This window comes from Chaetodon auriga, chromosome 7, assembly GCF_051107435.1.
Source record: "Chaetodon auriga isolate fChaAug3 chromosome 7, fChaAug3.hap1, whole genome shotgun sequence".
Taxonomy (NCBI): domain Eukaryota; kingdom Metazoa; phylum Chordata; class Actinopteri; order Chaetodontiformes; family Chaetodontidae; genus Chaetodon; species Chaetodon auriga.
The window spans coordinates 8261337-8276719 of record NC_135080.1 but is presented as its reverse complement, the minus strand read 5'-3'; the positions used below and the strand labels follow the sequence as shown (position 1 = coordinate 8276719).

General features: G+C 42.5%; 1 protein-coding gene across 15 annotated transcripts in view; it reads left to right on the top strand.

Annotated features, from left to right (window-relative positions):
- Positions 1 to 15302, top strand: part of ncam1b (neural cell adhesion molecule 1b) — a 73313-nt gene extending 58011 nt beyond the window's left edge. For 4 of the 15 annotated variants that reach the window (XM_076736005.1, XM_076736002.1, XM_076736003.1 and 1 more), the window contains 8 exons: positions 305 to 319; positions 1122 to 1154; positions 4004 to 4128; positions 4327 to 4507; positions 6821 to 7019; positions 9210 to 9326; positions 10080 to 11207; positions 13201 to 15302. In XM_076736005.1, the coding sequence (XP_076592120.1) occupies positions 305 to 319; positions 1122 to 1154; positions 4004 to 4128; positions 4327 to 4507; positions 6821 to 7019; positions 9210 to 9326; positions 10080 to 11207; positions 13201 to 13321 (1919 nt within the window). In that variant the 3' untranslated portion in view covers positions 13322 to 15302. Of the gene's footprint in view, positions 1 to 304; positions 320 to 1121; positions 1155 to 4003; positions 4129 to 4326; positions 4508 to 5503; positions 6505 to 6820; positions 7020 to 9209; positions 9327 to 10079; positions 11234 to 13200 lie in introns of those variants that run through there. The other 11 variants (XM_076736007.1, XM_076736006.1, XM_076736004.1 and 8 more) reach the window with 8 other exon arrangements.
- Positions 15303 to 15383: the final 81 nt, after the last annotated feature.

Below are 15383 nucleotides of genomic sequence, written 5' to 3'. Positions count from 1 at the left end.
GCATGCAAACCATGAATTAGAGTATGAAACAGCTGTTCCTTGGTTCTTTAAATACCTGCCTTGGAGTGAATCTGGAACCCATTTTTTAGTTGCTAGCCCCCTCTGTTGGTGGGGGATGCATGTTTTTGGGAGGAGAAGCTGCTCTTCACACTGAATGTGCCTATTGACTCATAATTGATCCCATTTTCATTTTTGGACAGGATTCAATGTTGTCTGCATACTGATCATCTCCTCATATCCCAGTTTTATCATTTTAATCATGTACTTTCCATCCATTTGCTCATCTGTCTGTTGTATCCATCAGGCCACTCTTACAAAAGTAAGTGCCTCCTCTCTTTCTGCTCAGCTCTCATTTTAATGTCCACCTGCCATATGTTAGGCGCTTTAAAATGCTGTTCATCAGGATTCAGTTGGAAAAAGACTGCTAAAAACATCTTTTCTGTGATAAATTTAATCTCATTCAAATTACACATTATGGTCTTTTTAACAGTTTTCATTCATGTGCTTGTCTCACCCACTTCAGCTTTGCTTTGTCTTCTCTGTCTCTCTGCTGTTATTAACACATATTGTCCTAACCTGTTCGACAGATCCATAACATACTGCAGCAATGTCACAAATATGATGAAAATTAATGCCAAGGCACAATCAGTGCATCAGTGGCTTTTCTGTTAGTACGACCTCCATTATTTATTGACTTAACATTTTTCTTACTACAGACTGAGACAGCAGGCCAAATCCAAATGTTTTGTTACCATTTTGTAACACCAGTTTATTATTTGATATCCATTCAGTTAATAATGAAAGACTAATTAGAATAACTACGCTACATTTGCTGGAATATTCCCGTGAAATACACTTAAAAAACAATGTTCACGTCACGCCAGCTTTGGCACACTGTCTCATAACAGCCTTTCAGCTGGTGTGTGCTGCCCCTGTCTGATCCTAACCTTGTGGCAATTATGAAATAAAATGTTTCGTTTCCTTTTGCTTTTTACTGGTGCAGTCTGCCAGAAATGAGTCTTGCTAAATTCCTCAGTGAAGTGTCATTACTGAAATTCAGGTAGTCATTTGTGCACACAACTGATTCTGATTGCCTGATATCTTCTCTTTCATGTCCCTAGACGGCATTTTTCATTTTTTCTCTGAAGACACAGGTTTGTTCTGTAGTGAGGATAATAGATGATTAGATGTTACCGCTGTAGCTGTCTCTCTCCCTACAGGATAACCCCGTCATCCCTGCTGATTAGCTGCATTTGTGATAACTTTAAAGCATAGCAAAACGTCTACATTTTTCCTCCAAACTGTGACCTTGTATGGCCTGAGCGTCAGTGCAAACTGCTCTGTGTATGTTAACTGTAGATTTTACTTCACCCTCATTTCTCGAGATGACAGCAGAGTTATCCAAGTATGAATATCATTTTGATTTGTAGCTTATGAATTAACTGGCTAAATGGCAGTATTTTATGAATTAACGGTAAATCTCTGCATTTCAAATGCTACACATTCCCCGTCGGGCTCCAGCTTTTTTGGCGTAATTTGGGAATGTTTACATTTGGATTAGGCCCATCAGCATTGATTAATTAGTTACCTTGCAAACGATAAAGTCTGTAAAGTCAAGAGGATAAAGCTTTTAGACGTCTGCTGCACTTGTCACACCCAGAGGAACTCCTGTGCTCAGTTGTTGTGTTTATTAGCATGAAAAGCTTTGTTGTGATTCCATGTCATTATTTTTGTCCTCTACCTGTTTGTTTTGTCGTCTGTTCTGTCTTTCACGTCCGTCTCCCTCTTTCTACCTCTCACGTGTCATTTCATGTGACTGTTAATTGGCTTGCATGGTTCTGACGATCCCCCTCCACTATGCAGAAGGTAACCTTGATGCAGATTTCTGAAAGACAATCCCTAAATTTAACTGGAGAATTCCCCAGTTAAACAACACATTAATTGCTTCTATGCAGTCATGTAATGTATGTCTACCTCAATCCTTTTAATCAGTCATGTAGACATTTGCCTCAGCAGGATAAATGAGAGAGAGCCAGAGCTGTCTTCATGGTAATACATAACAGTCAAGAGTGTTTAATATCTGCATCACTCGGATAGTATTGATAGCTCACCTCCTGAAGGGATGTTACCTCTCCTCCTTATAGGATGTGTTACTATAAATCAAGGGTGTAATAAACACGGTTTCTTCTAATCACAGGAGAATTCTAATCAATGTCTACCCCACCTACCTGCAAAAAAACTGCTGCTTTTGTGTTTGCTCTGGTTCTTAATCAAGAGTGTTTAGTATTCATGCTGAGAGCAATTTGCTACCCTGTGCATTGTATCCTCCATATTGTTTAACACGTTTAACCCTAGCCTGACTTCCATGTTTTCAAGGCTAAATCAACTAACTTGGATTGATTTAACAAGGGGTTTGAATGCAAGCAATACTATGAGTCAGAGTATGAACACTAACCATTATGCACCTCCTTCTTGTTGTCTGTCAGTAAATTACTAAGTAATATTTTACTTATTCAGCACTTTTCTAAGGCAGGGTTAGAAAGTACTTTTATTTATTGACATGAGATGAGCAAAACAAGTCAAACAACAAGTCAGGGCAGAGAAGCATCAAATGCTTTTGTCTTGAAATTAGGTTTAAAACACTCAGAGTTTGCTGATCTGACCCCCAGAGGAGGCTTTTCCATGAACTGGGAGTCAGGACAGGAAGAGTTTGGTCATCATGACCAGTGGAGCCAAACTGAAACACCTTACAAGTAACTGGAAGGATTTGAATCGAATAGGAAGCCAGTGAACTGAGGCCAGCACTTACTCTATTTCTAATCATGGGCAGAATTTCAGACTATTTGTGGACGTGCAACAGCTTCTTGGCTTCAACAAGAATACAGTGCATTAAAATAATCAAGACTGGAGGAGAGAATACAATGAATGATTTCCCCAAGCTGTCGGAGAGGAGAAGCAGCGTACTTTGGAAGTGTTTCTTAATTAAGAAATAACAGGAATGAATAACTGACTTTAAATGTTTCTCGATTGGGAATAAAAAAAATGACCCCAAGGTTTCTGGAAACTAAGACGCGTGCAGTGAGTGCTGTGAAACTTTTGAAAAGTCTGATGTGTGGAAAAGACCAGAACTTTTCTTGTAATTTAATTGCAGAAAAGTAGGAGACATCCAGGCACTGATCTCATTAATACAAAGTAGCCAGATCTGAAAGTTTCCAGTGGGTTTCATGGACACATAAAGCTGGAAATCATCGACGTAGCAACGATGAGACGCAGCCAAAACTGAAGGGGAATGTGCCATAAAGGGCCCAGGATGGACCCTTGAGGAACCCCACAGGTCAGAGCAGCACAGTCAGTCTGTGATGGATACAAAGAACCAAAGACAGTGATCAGATAAATGAATCCGTCGTCTTACAGATGCCATCTTTCTACTTTACTTTGTTGTTGTGCATCGTTTAGGTGTTTAACATCAGTTCTGGAAATCAATCGAATGCGTTTGAGAAAGAGAGAATGTAGTTTAGCGAATTACAAGTAGGTTCTACTGCATAAACGTTCCAGCATGTGGTAATCTTTACAGGCAAACCCATTTATTATCCTGTGAAATGCAACAGAAACAGTGCAGTCAGCGAGAAAAAGCCCTTTTCCCTGAAGCCTTGAATGACACTGGGGGATGTCAGTCAGCAATTTTATGCTGATTGAACGTCACTCAGCAGCTCAGCCTGAATCAGATAAACACGTGGCTGTGTGTCATTTGGTAATTAGTCTGACTTGAGACATACCATCTTGAGGCGAGCGATTACGGAAGGGCAAGCGACTTAAAAGGACAACAACAAAGAGGCCAGTTTCAAACTGAAGACTTTCATTTCTAATCAAGGTTTTTGTATTTGGCTCGATCATTTTAAAGGTGGACTGACAGAATCTTCTCCCAATAAAATAACCCTGCAGACTTCTGCATCTTTGAAATGAGCCTGGAAATAACCTCCATCTTGCTCTCGCCTGCCTGTAGGGAATCCCAATCCTCCTAAACTCGAAGGGGCACTTCAACCCAAAGGCAACTCCCTCAAAGTCAGCTGGATCAAGCAGGACGACGGCGGCTCGCCCATTTTACATTATCTCGTCCGTTATAAACCAGTGAGTATGACAGAGCTCAAATGATTCGTAACCCATTAATCAATGAAGCCAGTCGAAAAAGACGAAGGACATTTTATCCCAGAAAATAAACTGTAGATGAATTGATAACCATTAGTTGCAGCCTTAAATGCCTGCGCTGTGTATCTGTGTGTGTGTGTGTGTGTGTGTGTGTGTGTGTGTGTGTGTGTGTGTACATAGCTACAGGCTCCAGAATGGAAACCAGAAATCCGGCTGCCCAGCGACAGCGAGTATGTGGTTCTCAGCGGTCTGGAATGGGACACGGAGTATGATGTCTACGTGGTGGCAGAAAATCAGAAGGGCAAGTCCCAGCCAGCAACCATGTCCTTCAGGACGTCCACAGAGCCAGACGCCATCCCAGGTACCCTCCCTCAGGGTCACTCACACTAAAGCTGGAACTAAACAGCCAGAGAAGTGAGGAGCCAAACTCAAAGCTCGAAACCACAATGGCACGTTCTATTTTTAACTCCCCAGCCCTGAAAGGTGAATGACAACTAAATAAATCTACAGAAAAAATAGATTTCCTGGACGGCAGCGAGCCAGAAATGATTTTCCGGCTGAATTTTCTCACTTGAAAGTTTTGACAGCCCTTGCTAAATGAGCTTGAGTTTGCGCTCACAGAACTGGGACAGGCTCTTTCCACAGAGGACGAAATGATTTCCTGTGAATAACTGTTGTTTGTCTTTAGCTTTGTTTACTGTTAAAATAGCAGCTAAAGTGGATAGTTTGTCCCTGTGTGGAAGCAGCCTTTAAATTGACCCTCAATAACCACTGATTAACTTGTACCTCGAGGTCTTAACTGCAGCTGAAGGTTTTTTAGCGAGCGTACGAAAGCCAAACAGCTCGTCAGATTCCCTTTAGGTGCTAGACAGTGCAGAGTGCTTTGCTGAAACATCCCAACAGACCATTATGTCTTCTCTCACTTCTTTTCTAATTCATTTTCCAATCTAAAACATCTCCCTCTCACCCACCACTGAGTCACCATCGAGCCAACACGGTGTAGTTTTCCCCTTTGTGCTGTGCTTTTTGCTTTGATGTGTTGCTGTATTTTTTCCTCCCTCAATATAAGAAATCGCTTTCTTTTTCTTTTTTTTTTTTTTACTTTTGGTTTTCAGACCTGACACATTTTCACTTTCTCTCCTCCTCTGTTTTCCCCACCCTTCTCTTTTTTTCCTCTTTGTTTCCCTTCATTTCCCCCCCTCCTCTTCCTTTTTTCTCTTCTCTCTTTATCCCCTCTCTCAATGTTCCTGCTCTCTTGCCTGGTCCCGGACATTGGTGTGGTGGACCACGTGAACATTTTCGTCTCGACCTGTGTGCATTTTGGTGTGTTCGGGGTTGTGCTGCTCCCCTCCCTCAGCCACTCAGGGCTGTTCATCTGTGACATGCACTTTGGCATCACTCATCTTGTCCCTCATCACTGTACTCCTGCTCTCATAGTTTTCGTGGGGAATTCACACCATAACTGTAGAGGAGAGCTTGCCTTTCTCTGGCCTGGCTGTCTCTCTGGACGCTTTCACTCCTTCAAACAGACTTTTTCCATGACAGACGTGTCTCTGTTATGGGTGAGAAAAGGGTGCTGTGTAGCTTCAGAGCAGACCAGACAGACGTGTTGAACCAAAGGCAGTGGAAATCCTCCGCCTCCTACAGATTCTCTCTGCTCAGCATTAGCACAGCTAGTCATCAGTACTAGACAACAGCGAGGAATACCAGTAATGAACAATAGTGGAATTGAAATGAGGTTATATTAAAAAATAGCACCTAGAACAGATTGAAGGCTGAGAGCTGGGCCTGTCCGTTTACATAAACACTGTATTATATCCTTTAATCGCTTACAAAATCATGCAGATGCTCTGTAAAGGTTTGTAACATTAACGTTTACATATTGAAAACAGAACCGCCTAACTGAAACCTGTTTGTAATAATAATATTGGCACACTTTGACAAGTTGTATACAGAATTATCATAAGGAAACTGTTATTTTTGTGCTTATTAAGACAAATGTTCAGATATTTCTCATGCATGTAATGTGTATCAGATATCACTCAAAAATACCTGTTTTTCTACATTTGTATTGGAGGGTGCTTTACTCAGCTGCATTTGATTCCCTAGCAGATCTTGATTACCTGTTAATTATTTGTATCAAAAGAGTTACATTCATCTAGAAACAGGACATTTTTCTGCAGTCAGCTGTTATTAAAACGGACTTCACACAAACGGTGGAGCTTCATCATAGCCTTTTGTGATATTTGGAAAAGCCTCGTGTCCACTTTGTCCACAGAATTTCTGGGTAACTAGCAACGCAGTGTAAGCTTTGGTTTGCTCGTCTTTCTAATACCAAATAAATGGGTTGAATACGTACTTTTTTTTTTCATGTCTTCTTAAGGGCAGCCGTTTGCTTACAAATTCCTCAACAGGCCTCATATTTAAAATGAAGTCATATTAATAATTGAGCACACAGCGGTCTACACAAACACCTCACACTGCAGCTAAACTCACGCTGAGCCAACTAGAACATATCAGTGCTCGTAACAGGTGAGTCGTTTCTGTTTTATGGAACTGTTTGTGCTGACAGTAGCATAGCAGCACTTTATTCAATTGTTCATGGCTGTTTCTATCAAGCTGTGTCACGCTACAGTTGTTCAGCACTCTCCCTCTCTTGTCTCTTGTCTGGCAGATTTGGGTGATGAGGCAGCGCTCTCCATGGGCATCATGCTCTGGGCAGGGATCCTTGTTGTAGTATTTGTGCTCCTGCTGCTGGCTGTGGATGTCACCTGTTACTTTGTCAACAAATGTGGCCTCATCATGTGCCTCTGCGGCAAATCCGCCACAGGGACCAAAGGACACAACTTGGAGGAGGGCAAGGCGGCGTTCATGTGAGTACTAGTGACAGCAGTTACATGCAGGTCAACAGTCTTTCAAACAATGAGCCCTGGCCAGATTAAAATGAGGATTTAATTATACTGTAGACCCAATTTCCTTTTTGAAACTCTTCATTTAAAGCTGCCCTCACTCTTCATACACAGAGAGGAGTATCTGAGGGGTGTGCTCGCTAGAATTAGTTACTTTCAGCTGCTTCGCCTTGACCACAGCTTCCTGTTAAATAAAGATCTAGGGGCCGTGACCCCAGGTTCCTGCCTTACAAGAGGAGAGGGACAAAGTCAGCCAGTACATCATCTGCTGTCTGCCGCTTTTCACACAAAACAACAGAATGTCGTTAAAAGATTAAGCGGTTTAAAAGACATTTTCCACAACAACAGACAAGCAGCACAGATGCCGTTAAAGTTGCAGTGACAAACTTATCTCTGCGGAGCTTTTCAGCAACTTTCTGATGATTTGTTTTTAGTTTTGTTTCAGTCTCGCTGCTGTCATCTCTGTTGTTTCTAGTACAGCCGTTTTCAGTAAACAAGCTCTGATAGAAACACTGCACAGTATTTCCCTGAGGAGGTCATGGGGAGCTTTTAGCGAGCGACTACTGTACATGTTTACAGCTGGCATTACCATGTGATCTGGATCAGGACAAATCAATTCATGCAAGTTCAAATATTCTAGTTCTGAAGAGCAATGACTAAATGTAGAAGATTTTGAGTAGACTTTGGTAGGAAATCACTCGAAGTAAAAAGCACACTCCCTCTTTGCGTTGTGAGTAATCAATCTGTGATGTTAAACGTCTTTCAGGCATCATTTTTCTAGATCTAAATTGTTGTAGTTTATCTTTTTGTTGTTTACATTTTGCCTTCATTCACTGCACTTGTTCTTAAATTAATGACTCACTAACATTGCCCAGAAGGCCTTTCAAGGACTGACTTTGAAGATGATAAACAATTTCAGCTGAAGGTTTTATGTTAAGGCTGATGAAGGAAGAGATAACTGGGGAAATGTTTCCATTAAGAAAAACAGAGCATTGTGCCTCTTGAGGAAAATCAACGTCTTGTGACTGCAGTGCATTATGGTCCACTTAGTCAGTATCTACAGGAACAGGAAAAATACACAAATCAATAAAATGGGTCCATAAATGAGATGAAGTTTTTAGAGTGGATTTCTCCTTCAGTGAAAGTATGAAGGATGCTCACTTTAAGTGGAGCATTGAACAAATACTCTCATGCGCACAATAAGGCAGTTTTGAATCAATTTGAGTGGGAGGTTGCATTGTGTATTGATTTACGCCACATTTCATGCTCCCGGTTTCACTAAGACCCCATTTACAGCCGATATTAAAATGTGACCTGTATCTGGACACCTTATCTGGATAAGGGAAAACACGTTACTGCAAGGTGTAAATACATTTTGATCGAAATGTGATCGATCTGGCCAACCACAGCAGGAGGAAGCCTGGCTGGCACTGTGTCAGATCTGTACAATCTGCTGGCATCTGTACACAACACAGCATTGATACAGATATCTGTTCTTAGGTAACATGAAATAGAGGTTGTAGTTCAAATTTAGAGAGCGAGCAAGCGAGAAGGCTGAGAGAGACATTCCTCTATATACTGATGATACATCTATTCTGTGCCAAAAGAGTGAAAATGGAAGAAATATGGGTGGGAAGTACATGATACACACAAAGAAATGTCTGCGATGGTGTGTGCTGCATTAATCTGTGCAGCTGAGCTGCTCTTGCACACATCTACGAACTGACACAATATTTTTTTATTAAAAGAAATAACTAAATGTAGCACATTTGCCGAATTTACAAGAGGAGACAAATAATCAAGATTTTTGTTGTTGACAGTGTTTCACTAAGTTTAGAAAGTTTCCACTAACTCAACAACTCAAAAATATACCTTTTTTAAAGGGAGTCTGGGGCTGATACGCCGTCACCTCAAATTATTGATGCACAGGTCTTGGTCTTGAGGACAGAGATTCAATCTTAATGAGGACAACTAGAACACGTAGTGTAAACACAAGAACTAGATCAGATCATTGATTGTTAATGCCAGGCGCAAATGATGTGTAAAAGACACATGTACTTCTTCATAAGTTGGCCGACTCCAGTATTGAGACTTGTGGCTCACACAAGTGCTCTGTCGCTGTTTTATAAAGATATCTGTCTCTCTGTTCAACAGGAAAGATGAGTCCAAAGAGCCAATAGTGGAAGTCAGAACAGAGGACGAGTGCACAGCCAATCACAACGCAGCAGGACCGACAGAACCCAACGAAACCACACCTCTCACAGAGCCAGAGTGAGTGAAACCCGACATACAGCACGCGGCCTTTTTACCGCTCAAGTCTTTTTAGCCGTTGTATACTGCACTCCACTTCAAAGAATAATTCTTATTCAACAGGACCAAATTTGACTCTTCATACTGAAAAGTTCAGGTCATTCTTGAGTGGAGTCCACTGAACTGTGTTGCTTTTCTGTTTTTATCCCCTTTGAGAGGGATTACTGCACTTTGTGTTTCTTCTCCAGCCTTTGGAGGTTTTCTGTCTCATTGTATCAAGGTTGAAGCAATACCAGTTAAAGACACAGAAAGGCTTTCGTCCTCTTGAGTGTGTTCAACTCACATGAAGCCATTTGACAACCTCAGCAAGCCCATCTCTCATATCAGCAGGCCGGAAATTAGATTACACAGTATGAGACTGTCACTGGTACTGTTTAACCCTTATAGGTGATCCTGCGTGGTGCTGTAGTGTTCTGCAGGAAGACTGGTGCTTTTTTTTTAGTACATTAGTTTTCCTAGTCAGCGTACTCCATGTTGGTGTGTGTATGGGATGTATCCTTTAATGTCCACTCACAGCATGACGCCCCCTCTTTTTCTTTCTTTCTTTTTCTCACTAGGCTTAATAGTTGTTGTTTTTAGTTGCTTTGTCTATGTTTGTGTGAATTTCTTGAGCCAACTAATCCCTCTGCATGCTCTCGTCCGGGCCACCCTTCCTCTGTCACAGTCACCCTGGTGTCTAGTCTGTGTGTCTCTGTTCTCTCCCTGCTCTCTCAGGCTGGCGGCTTACACTGCTGCTCTGGCACTGGACACCCTCTCCTCCGTAGCCACCAACTCTGACACAGCCACTGCAACAATTGACCCCGCTCAGGACAGCCCCTCTAGCGAGACCACTACCCTCACTTGTAGCCTGTCTACCCCAGCCAACGACCCATCAGACCCCTCACCCACCCCTGTCCCGGCCCCGACTCCAGAGTCGAACACCGCCCCGCCGACTCCCCTCATCTCCACCTCTGCCGTTGAAGCTAAAATGGCCCCGTTAGTAGAGCAAAGAGGAAGTAACGCCCCGGAAGAGCAGGAGAAAAAGACCACTCCTCCTAGTACCCCTGAACGGACTCGAGCTCAAAAATCTGGGACACCGATACCACCGAAGCGTAGACACTCTCCCAAACTCGCTGCTCTGAATGCTAAAGGTAGCCCCCCTGTATCTCCACTGGCTGCGCCTCCCTCATCGTCCTCTCCCATTCTTGACACCAAGAAACCTGCGCCGAGCCCACCGGTGACCAAGCTTCCTCTACTGCCACACGCCGTAGCCTTAGACACCGAGATACCAGCACAAACTGCCTTCACTCTAGCGACCACTGCCCGTCCAAAACCAGACCCTGATTCAAATCCAACGGCCCCAGATCTCAGCGGGCGTGGCCTTACAGCCTTTGACACGATTAATAAACCAGCTGACCAGACTGTTGATGATAACACACCCACTGCCAAAGATGCTGCAACTAGCTCTCCTTCAGTGATCTACGGTGCTCTTAAAGTCCAGGATGCTGAAGAATCTGCTCCTCTCGTTGCAGATGTCCCCTCTCCTTTACCTGTCACTCATATCACTTCTGCTCCGGCCCCCGCCCGTCATGAGGCACTGATCTCAAATGATCTCCTCACATCGCCGTCAGACACGTATGACTTATTAACCCCACGTGTGGGGCCCAAAAGTGCGGATTTAGAGTTAGAGCTGACGAACGGGACAGAAAGACCCTCCCTGCCCCCTACAGACCTTATTAGCTTAGAGAGCCCGCCCTCTGCCCCCTCTCTGCCCAATGGAGATGGAGCAGACCTCCCCCCCTCAGGCCCAGTTCTGGAGGCATCAGAGACTCTGGCCAAGACTGCTCCTCCTGTCAACGATGAGTACGGCTCCCTCTAGAGGTTTATCTGTATGTTTGTGTGTGTGCGTGTGTGCGCGCGAGTGTGTGACTTGTATGCCCATTCATTCACCACCGCATCTTGCCATTGATCACACAATATGAAATATTGTAATGGTAAACTGTGGTAATGACATTGGGATGATTACTAGTAAGATGTTGTGGATCGTGACAGTGGAGTGAGATGATGGTTCTGTTGTTTATGCTCGTGTGAAACCATTGTGGGGTCTCCAGTTTTGCAACATTCACCTCAAGAATAGTTAAGCCTCTTTCAGACATGCAGCCTGTTACATAAAAGTGACGAGAATTCAGCGTGCAGGAGTGTAAAACGGCGGCGACAGTATTACTGTCAGACCCAGAAACATTTCTGTCAAACGTCCAAGATGCCAAAGTCTGAATCGAATAAAAGCTGCCGGGACGCTTCATCAGAAGTCTTTGTCGGATTGTCAGACAATCCGACGTCCGCGCCCACTTTGTGCACTGATTGGCCAGGTGTGCAGAGGTGCAGAGGAAGCAAGCAGGGTTTCAACTTCTCTCTCTCTAGTTCTACTTAAAACCATTTCTGTCGCTTTGTGTTTACAAACGTGTGCATTGCTATAAACTGTCCTCCAGGAGAGACTCTCGCAGTGCTCTGCTGTGCCCATATTTATATGATTACTGTGCCTCATGCCCCTCTGTGACGGCCGGTTTTCCACCCCTCCTCTGAGTGTGGCTGTTCAGATTCAGAACAGGTAACTTTCTAACCTTCTAACGTCATACAAGCATAACCCAGCCTTAATGTAAAGTCTAGATCACTGTTAAATACAGAGAGACCAATTAGAGGCACATGTATCATTATGTACAAAGAAAGTTAAATCTGTTAAATAAAGCAGGAAACAGTGTAAAGCGGCTTTACGCTGTTGAACAGAGGAGATTTTTCTCCCTGCTGTGTGTTACAAAATCTTCGACCAACACTAATCAGACCCGCAGTCTCCCTTCCCATGTTTGACTTTCATTCATGTCCAGCTGCGTAGATAAAAATAGGAATATCCAGCAAACAGAGTCTGAACAAACAGCAGGCTAATTAAACAAGAGCCCCAACTTGACACGTTGACATTGGAAAATAGAGAGAATTCTCTAATAAGCGATGAAATTGACGGCATTTATCGAGCGTCCCTGTCGTTCACGATCATCATTAATAAAGACTTCGGGAGAAAAATATGTTTTAAAATCAATCAGTGATGCAGCCTGTCGACATCATTACTTTCCAGCTCAGCGGCGCCACTACTCCCTCTCATGCACCAGATGGCAATATCGCACAGGCATCGTGGCTGTTTCCAGAACAGCCCTGTCATGTCTGAATAAAGCCGCAGCACCTATGCATGTCTGAATGACAAAACACTCACTGCAACAGATCCGTGGAGCCAGTTAGCTACGTGTTCCATGTCTGAAAGGGGCTTTATTTTAATGACAAAATGTTTTGTCTCAGGCAGCAAGTGTGCCTGTGAATGTTGCCTAAATCCTCACCAACTGTGCAGCTCTGCTTAAGAGAACAGAGGCTAGACGACGGTGTTTTTGTGAACTGCAGAGAGGAGAGGAGCTGCAGGCGGGATCTAGATCCTGTGCTTCACTGCTTTAAGATGACATGGATATCAAAAGCCACAAGCCCTCATTGACTGCCTGTTTGACGCAGAGCCAAACTGATTAATTGATTACATTTGCTAAACAGATTGTGTTAGACCTGGAAGGCTACTGGATGAACTATGAGTTTGTCATTATCTGTTTAATTTTATTTGACTGTTGTCAAGGTGGTGAAGAAATATGTAAAAAGACCTCTGAGTCCCAACAGTGTCTTCTTACATATTGGGTGAAGACATCATTGAGAATAAATGGTTCAAACTGTGTTCAGCTAAAGTGTTTGTTTGCCGAGAACGTGTGTGTTCTCGCCACAGACGACCAGCTTTCTGAATGCGCACTCTCTCGTTTTCTTTCCGTTGCAGGAAGATTTTCTCTGATGAGAAAGGCAAACTGGACGAGGCAGAATTATCAAACGCCCTGACGGAGATCACTGCAGAACACAACAGTGTCATACAGACAAATACCACCGAGAGCAAAGCATGATGGGCCGGGGAAAACCCCAGCCCGACCCAAAACATTTTTTTGCAGCAGCAGCATCGAGCGAGAAACCCTGCAGGAGTTTTGATTTCCAGTGCCCTTAACTCCACATTTAACACAGCACACAGGTGTCAATTGGTTAGAGCGCACTTTGACTGTGCTTCATTTCTGGTTCCATTCATGAAATGTTTACTGCTACACCCGAGGAGTTGATCTTTAGGTCATAAGAGATTCATTTTATTTTTTTATTGTTATTTTATTTAACCAGTCAGGAGGATTAAGAATAATCTCTTATTATAATGATGATTGCTTGGTAAATATATGAAATTAGATTCTACTTTCTATTGTGCTTATAGTTTGAATTGCAAAAAGTATTGAATTATGAGAAAAGAAAAAAAAAAAACCTGACTATATATAGAAATTATTTTTCTTATTTTCATGTTCAACTGTTAAAATGTGAAAATGTTTGCTTTTTTTTTTTTCTTTTTTTAGTTTGGCCTTTTAATTTGTGGGCTAGTCTCATTAAATAGCTCATTCTGCATGTCTGACCTGCAAGTGGTTGTAAAGTTTTGTTTTCAAGGTTTATGGTTTCACTCTGTCCGTTCCAGGGATGTGTCATCTCTCACAGATACGCTGGCATTGATTAAACACAGGCCCGAGTTCAATGTCTGGATTATAACCGCATTTGCTACGGTTATAAAAATACAGGATCAACCCACAGCCAGCTGCAGGGGGAAAGAGGCCGACGGCGACGGTGTGCATGATCAGATCCGATTTGGCCCATTTTATGATCAGATGTTTTCAGTGTGCCACTGCCTGAGCACAGTGCGAGTTCCAAATATGCATTAATAAAATGTATTTGACTAAAAAAGGCAACTCAATGAATACAAACACAGAAAGATTAAAAAAAAAAAAGATGCCAGCAGAACTGCTGACTCTCAGCCAAGGGTTGAAGAACCGCGAGTCAAGCGAATGTCTTATGATGTTGCGCTAAATATACGCCACGTATTTGTTCGGGGGGGGCAACAACTATGATCGCTATTGTTTCTTCCTCACATTAAAGCAGATTAAAGGTCTGGCTTCGTACTTTGAGTTGTGCTTTCGGAGCAAAAAATAAATAAAAAAGCATTTTTGTACTATTTAAAAACTACAAAGATTTCTTTTCCATTTCCTGCCTGCAAGCTTGTGCACTGTGCCTGTGTGTCAATAGATTGTCTTGTCATCAGTTTCTATGATAATCTGCATAGCTTTGTCGTGAGAGATTTAGCCTATTCTTTTTATTTAATATATTGTATTACTAGAAGAAACGTATGATAAATGGACTAATGTGGTCATTATAACACGTGTAGTGTATAAAACTGTCCGTCTCTGGTCACAGCACTATATATTGCCAGCTAAAGTGAAGGGAGGTGTTTTGAACCTTGGCATGAATTCAGTCAGTACTTCTTAACGTATAACTACGAGGCAGATCGACGTGCCCGTGTTTGTTTGGGGAAAACAGCGCTCATGTTGAATTAATGAGTCGTACCTTTGGGGTTTGTTCTGGCATTACTACACATTGTTTTTATTTCCCTCCCCAGTTGTTATTCAAGTGTTCTGTAATGTGGTCTTTGACTTTTTTTTTTTGTTTTGTTTTTTTTTAGTTTTTGTCTTTTTGTACAAAAATCACTCACCAAGAGCGACTGCTTGACAAGATGAGGATGCCACAGGCAGGAAGCAAGGTGGTCCACCTGAAACAGGAGACCAAACTTTTTTTAGACCAAGATTTAGACAATAGATGTCACGTCGAGAGATGACTGACGTTCACGAGGACAAAACGAAAGACAAGCTTTACTCACCTTGTACTCCTCTGCTGTTGGGAGACCACCTTGCTCCCTTGTCTCTGGATGCTCCTTTTGGTTTTATTGGGTCAAACTCAGAAAATATCTGTTGTGTACAGTCTGAGTGCTAACCCATTTACAAAATAAAAAATGGTTTCCGAATCTAATTTTGTCCTGGCCCATTTTGTCATTAGTTTCAATTACTTTTTCCTTTTTTTTTTTCCTTTAAAGAAACCATGTCCAGTGTT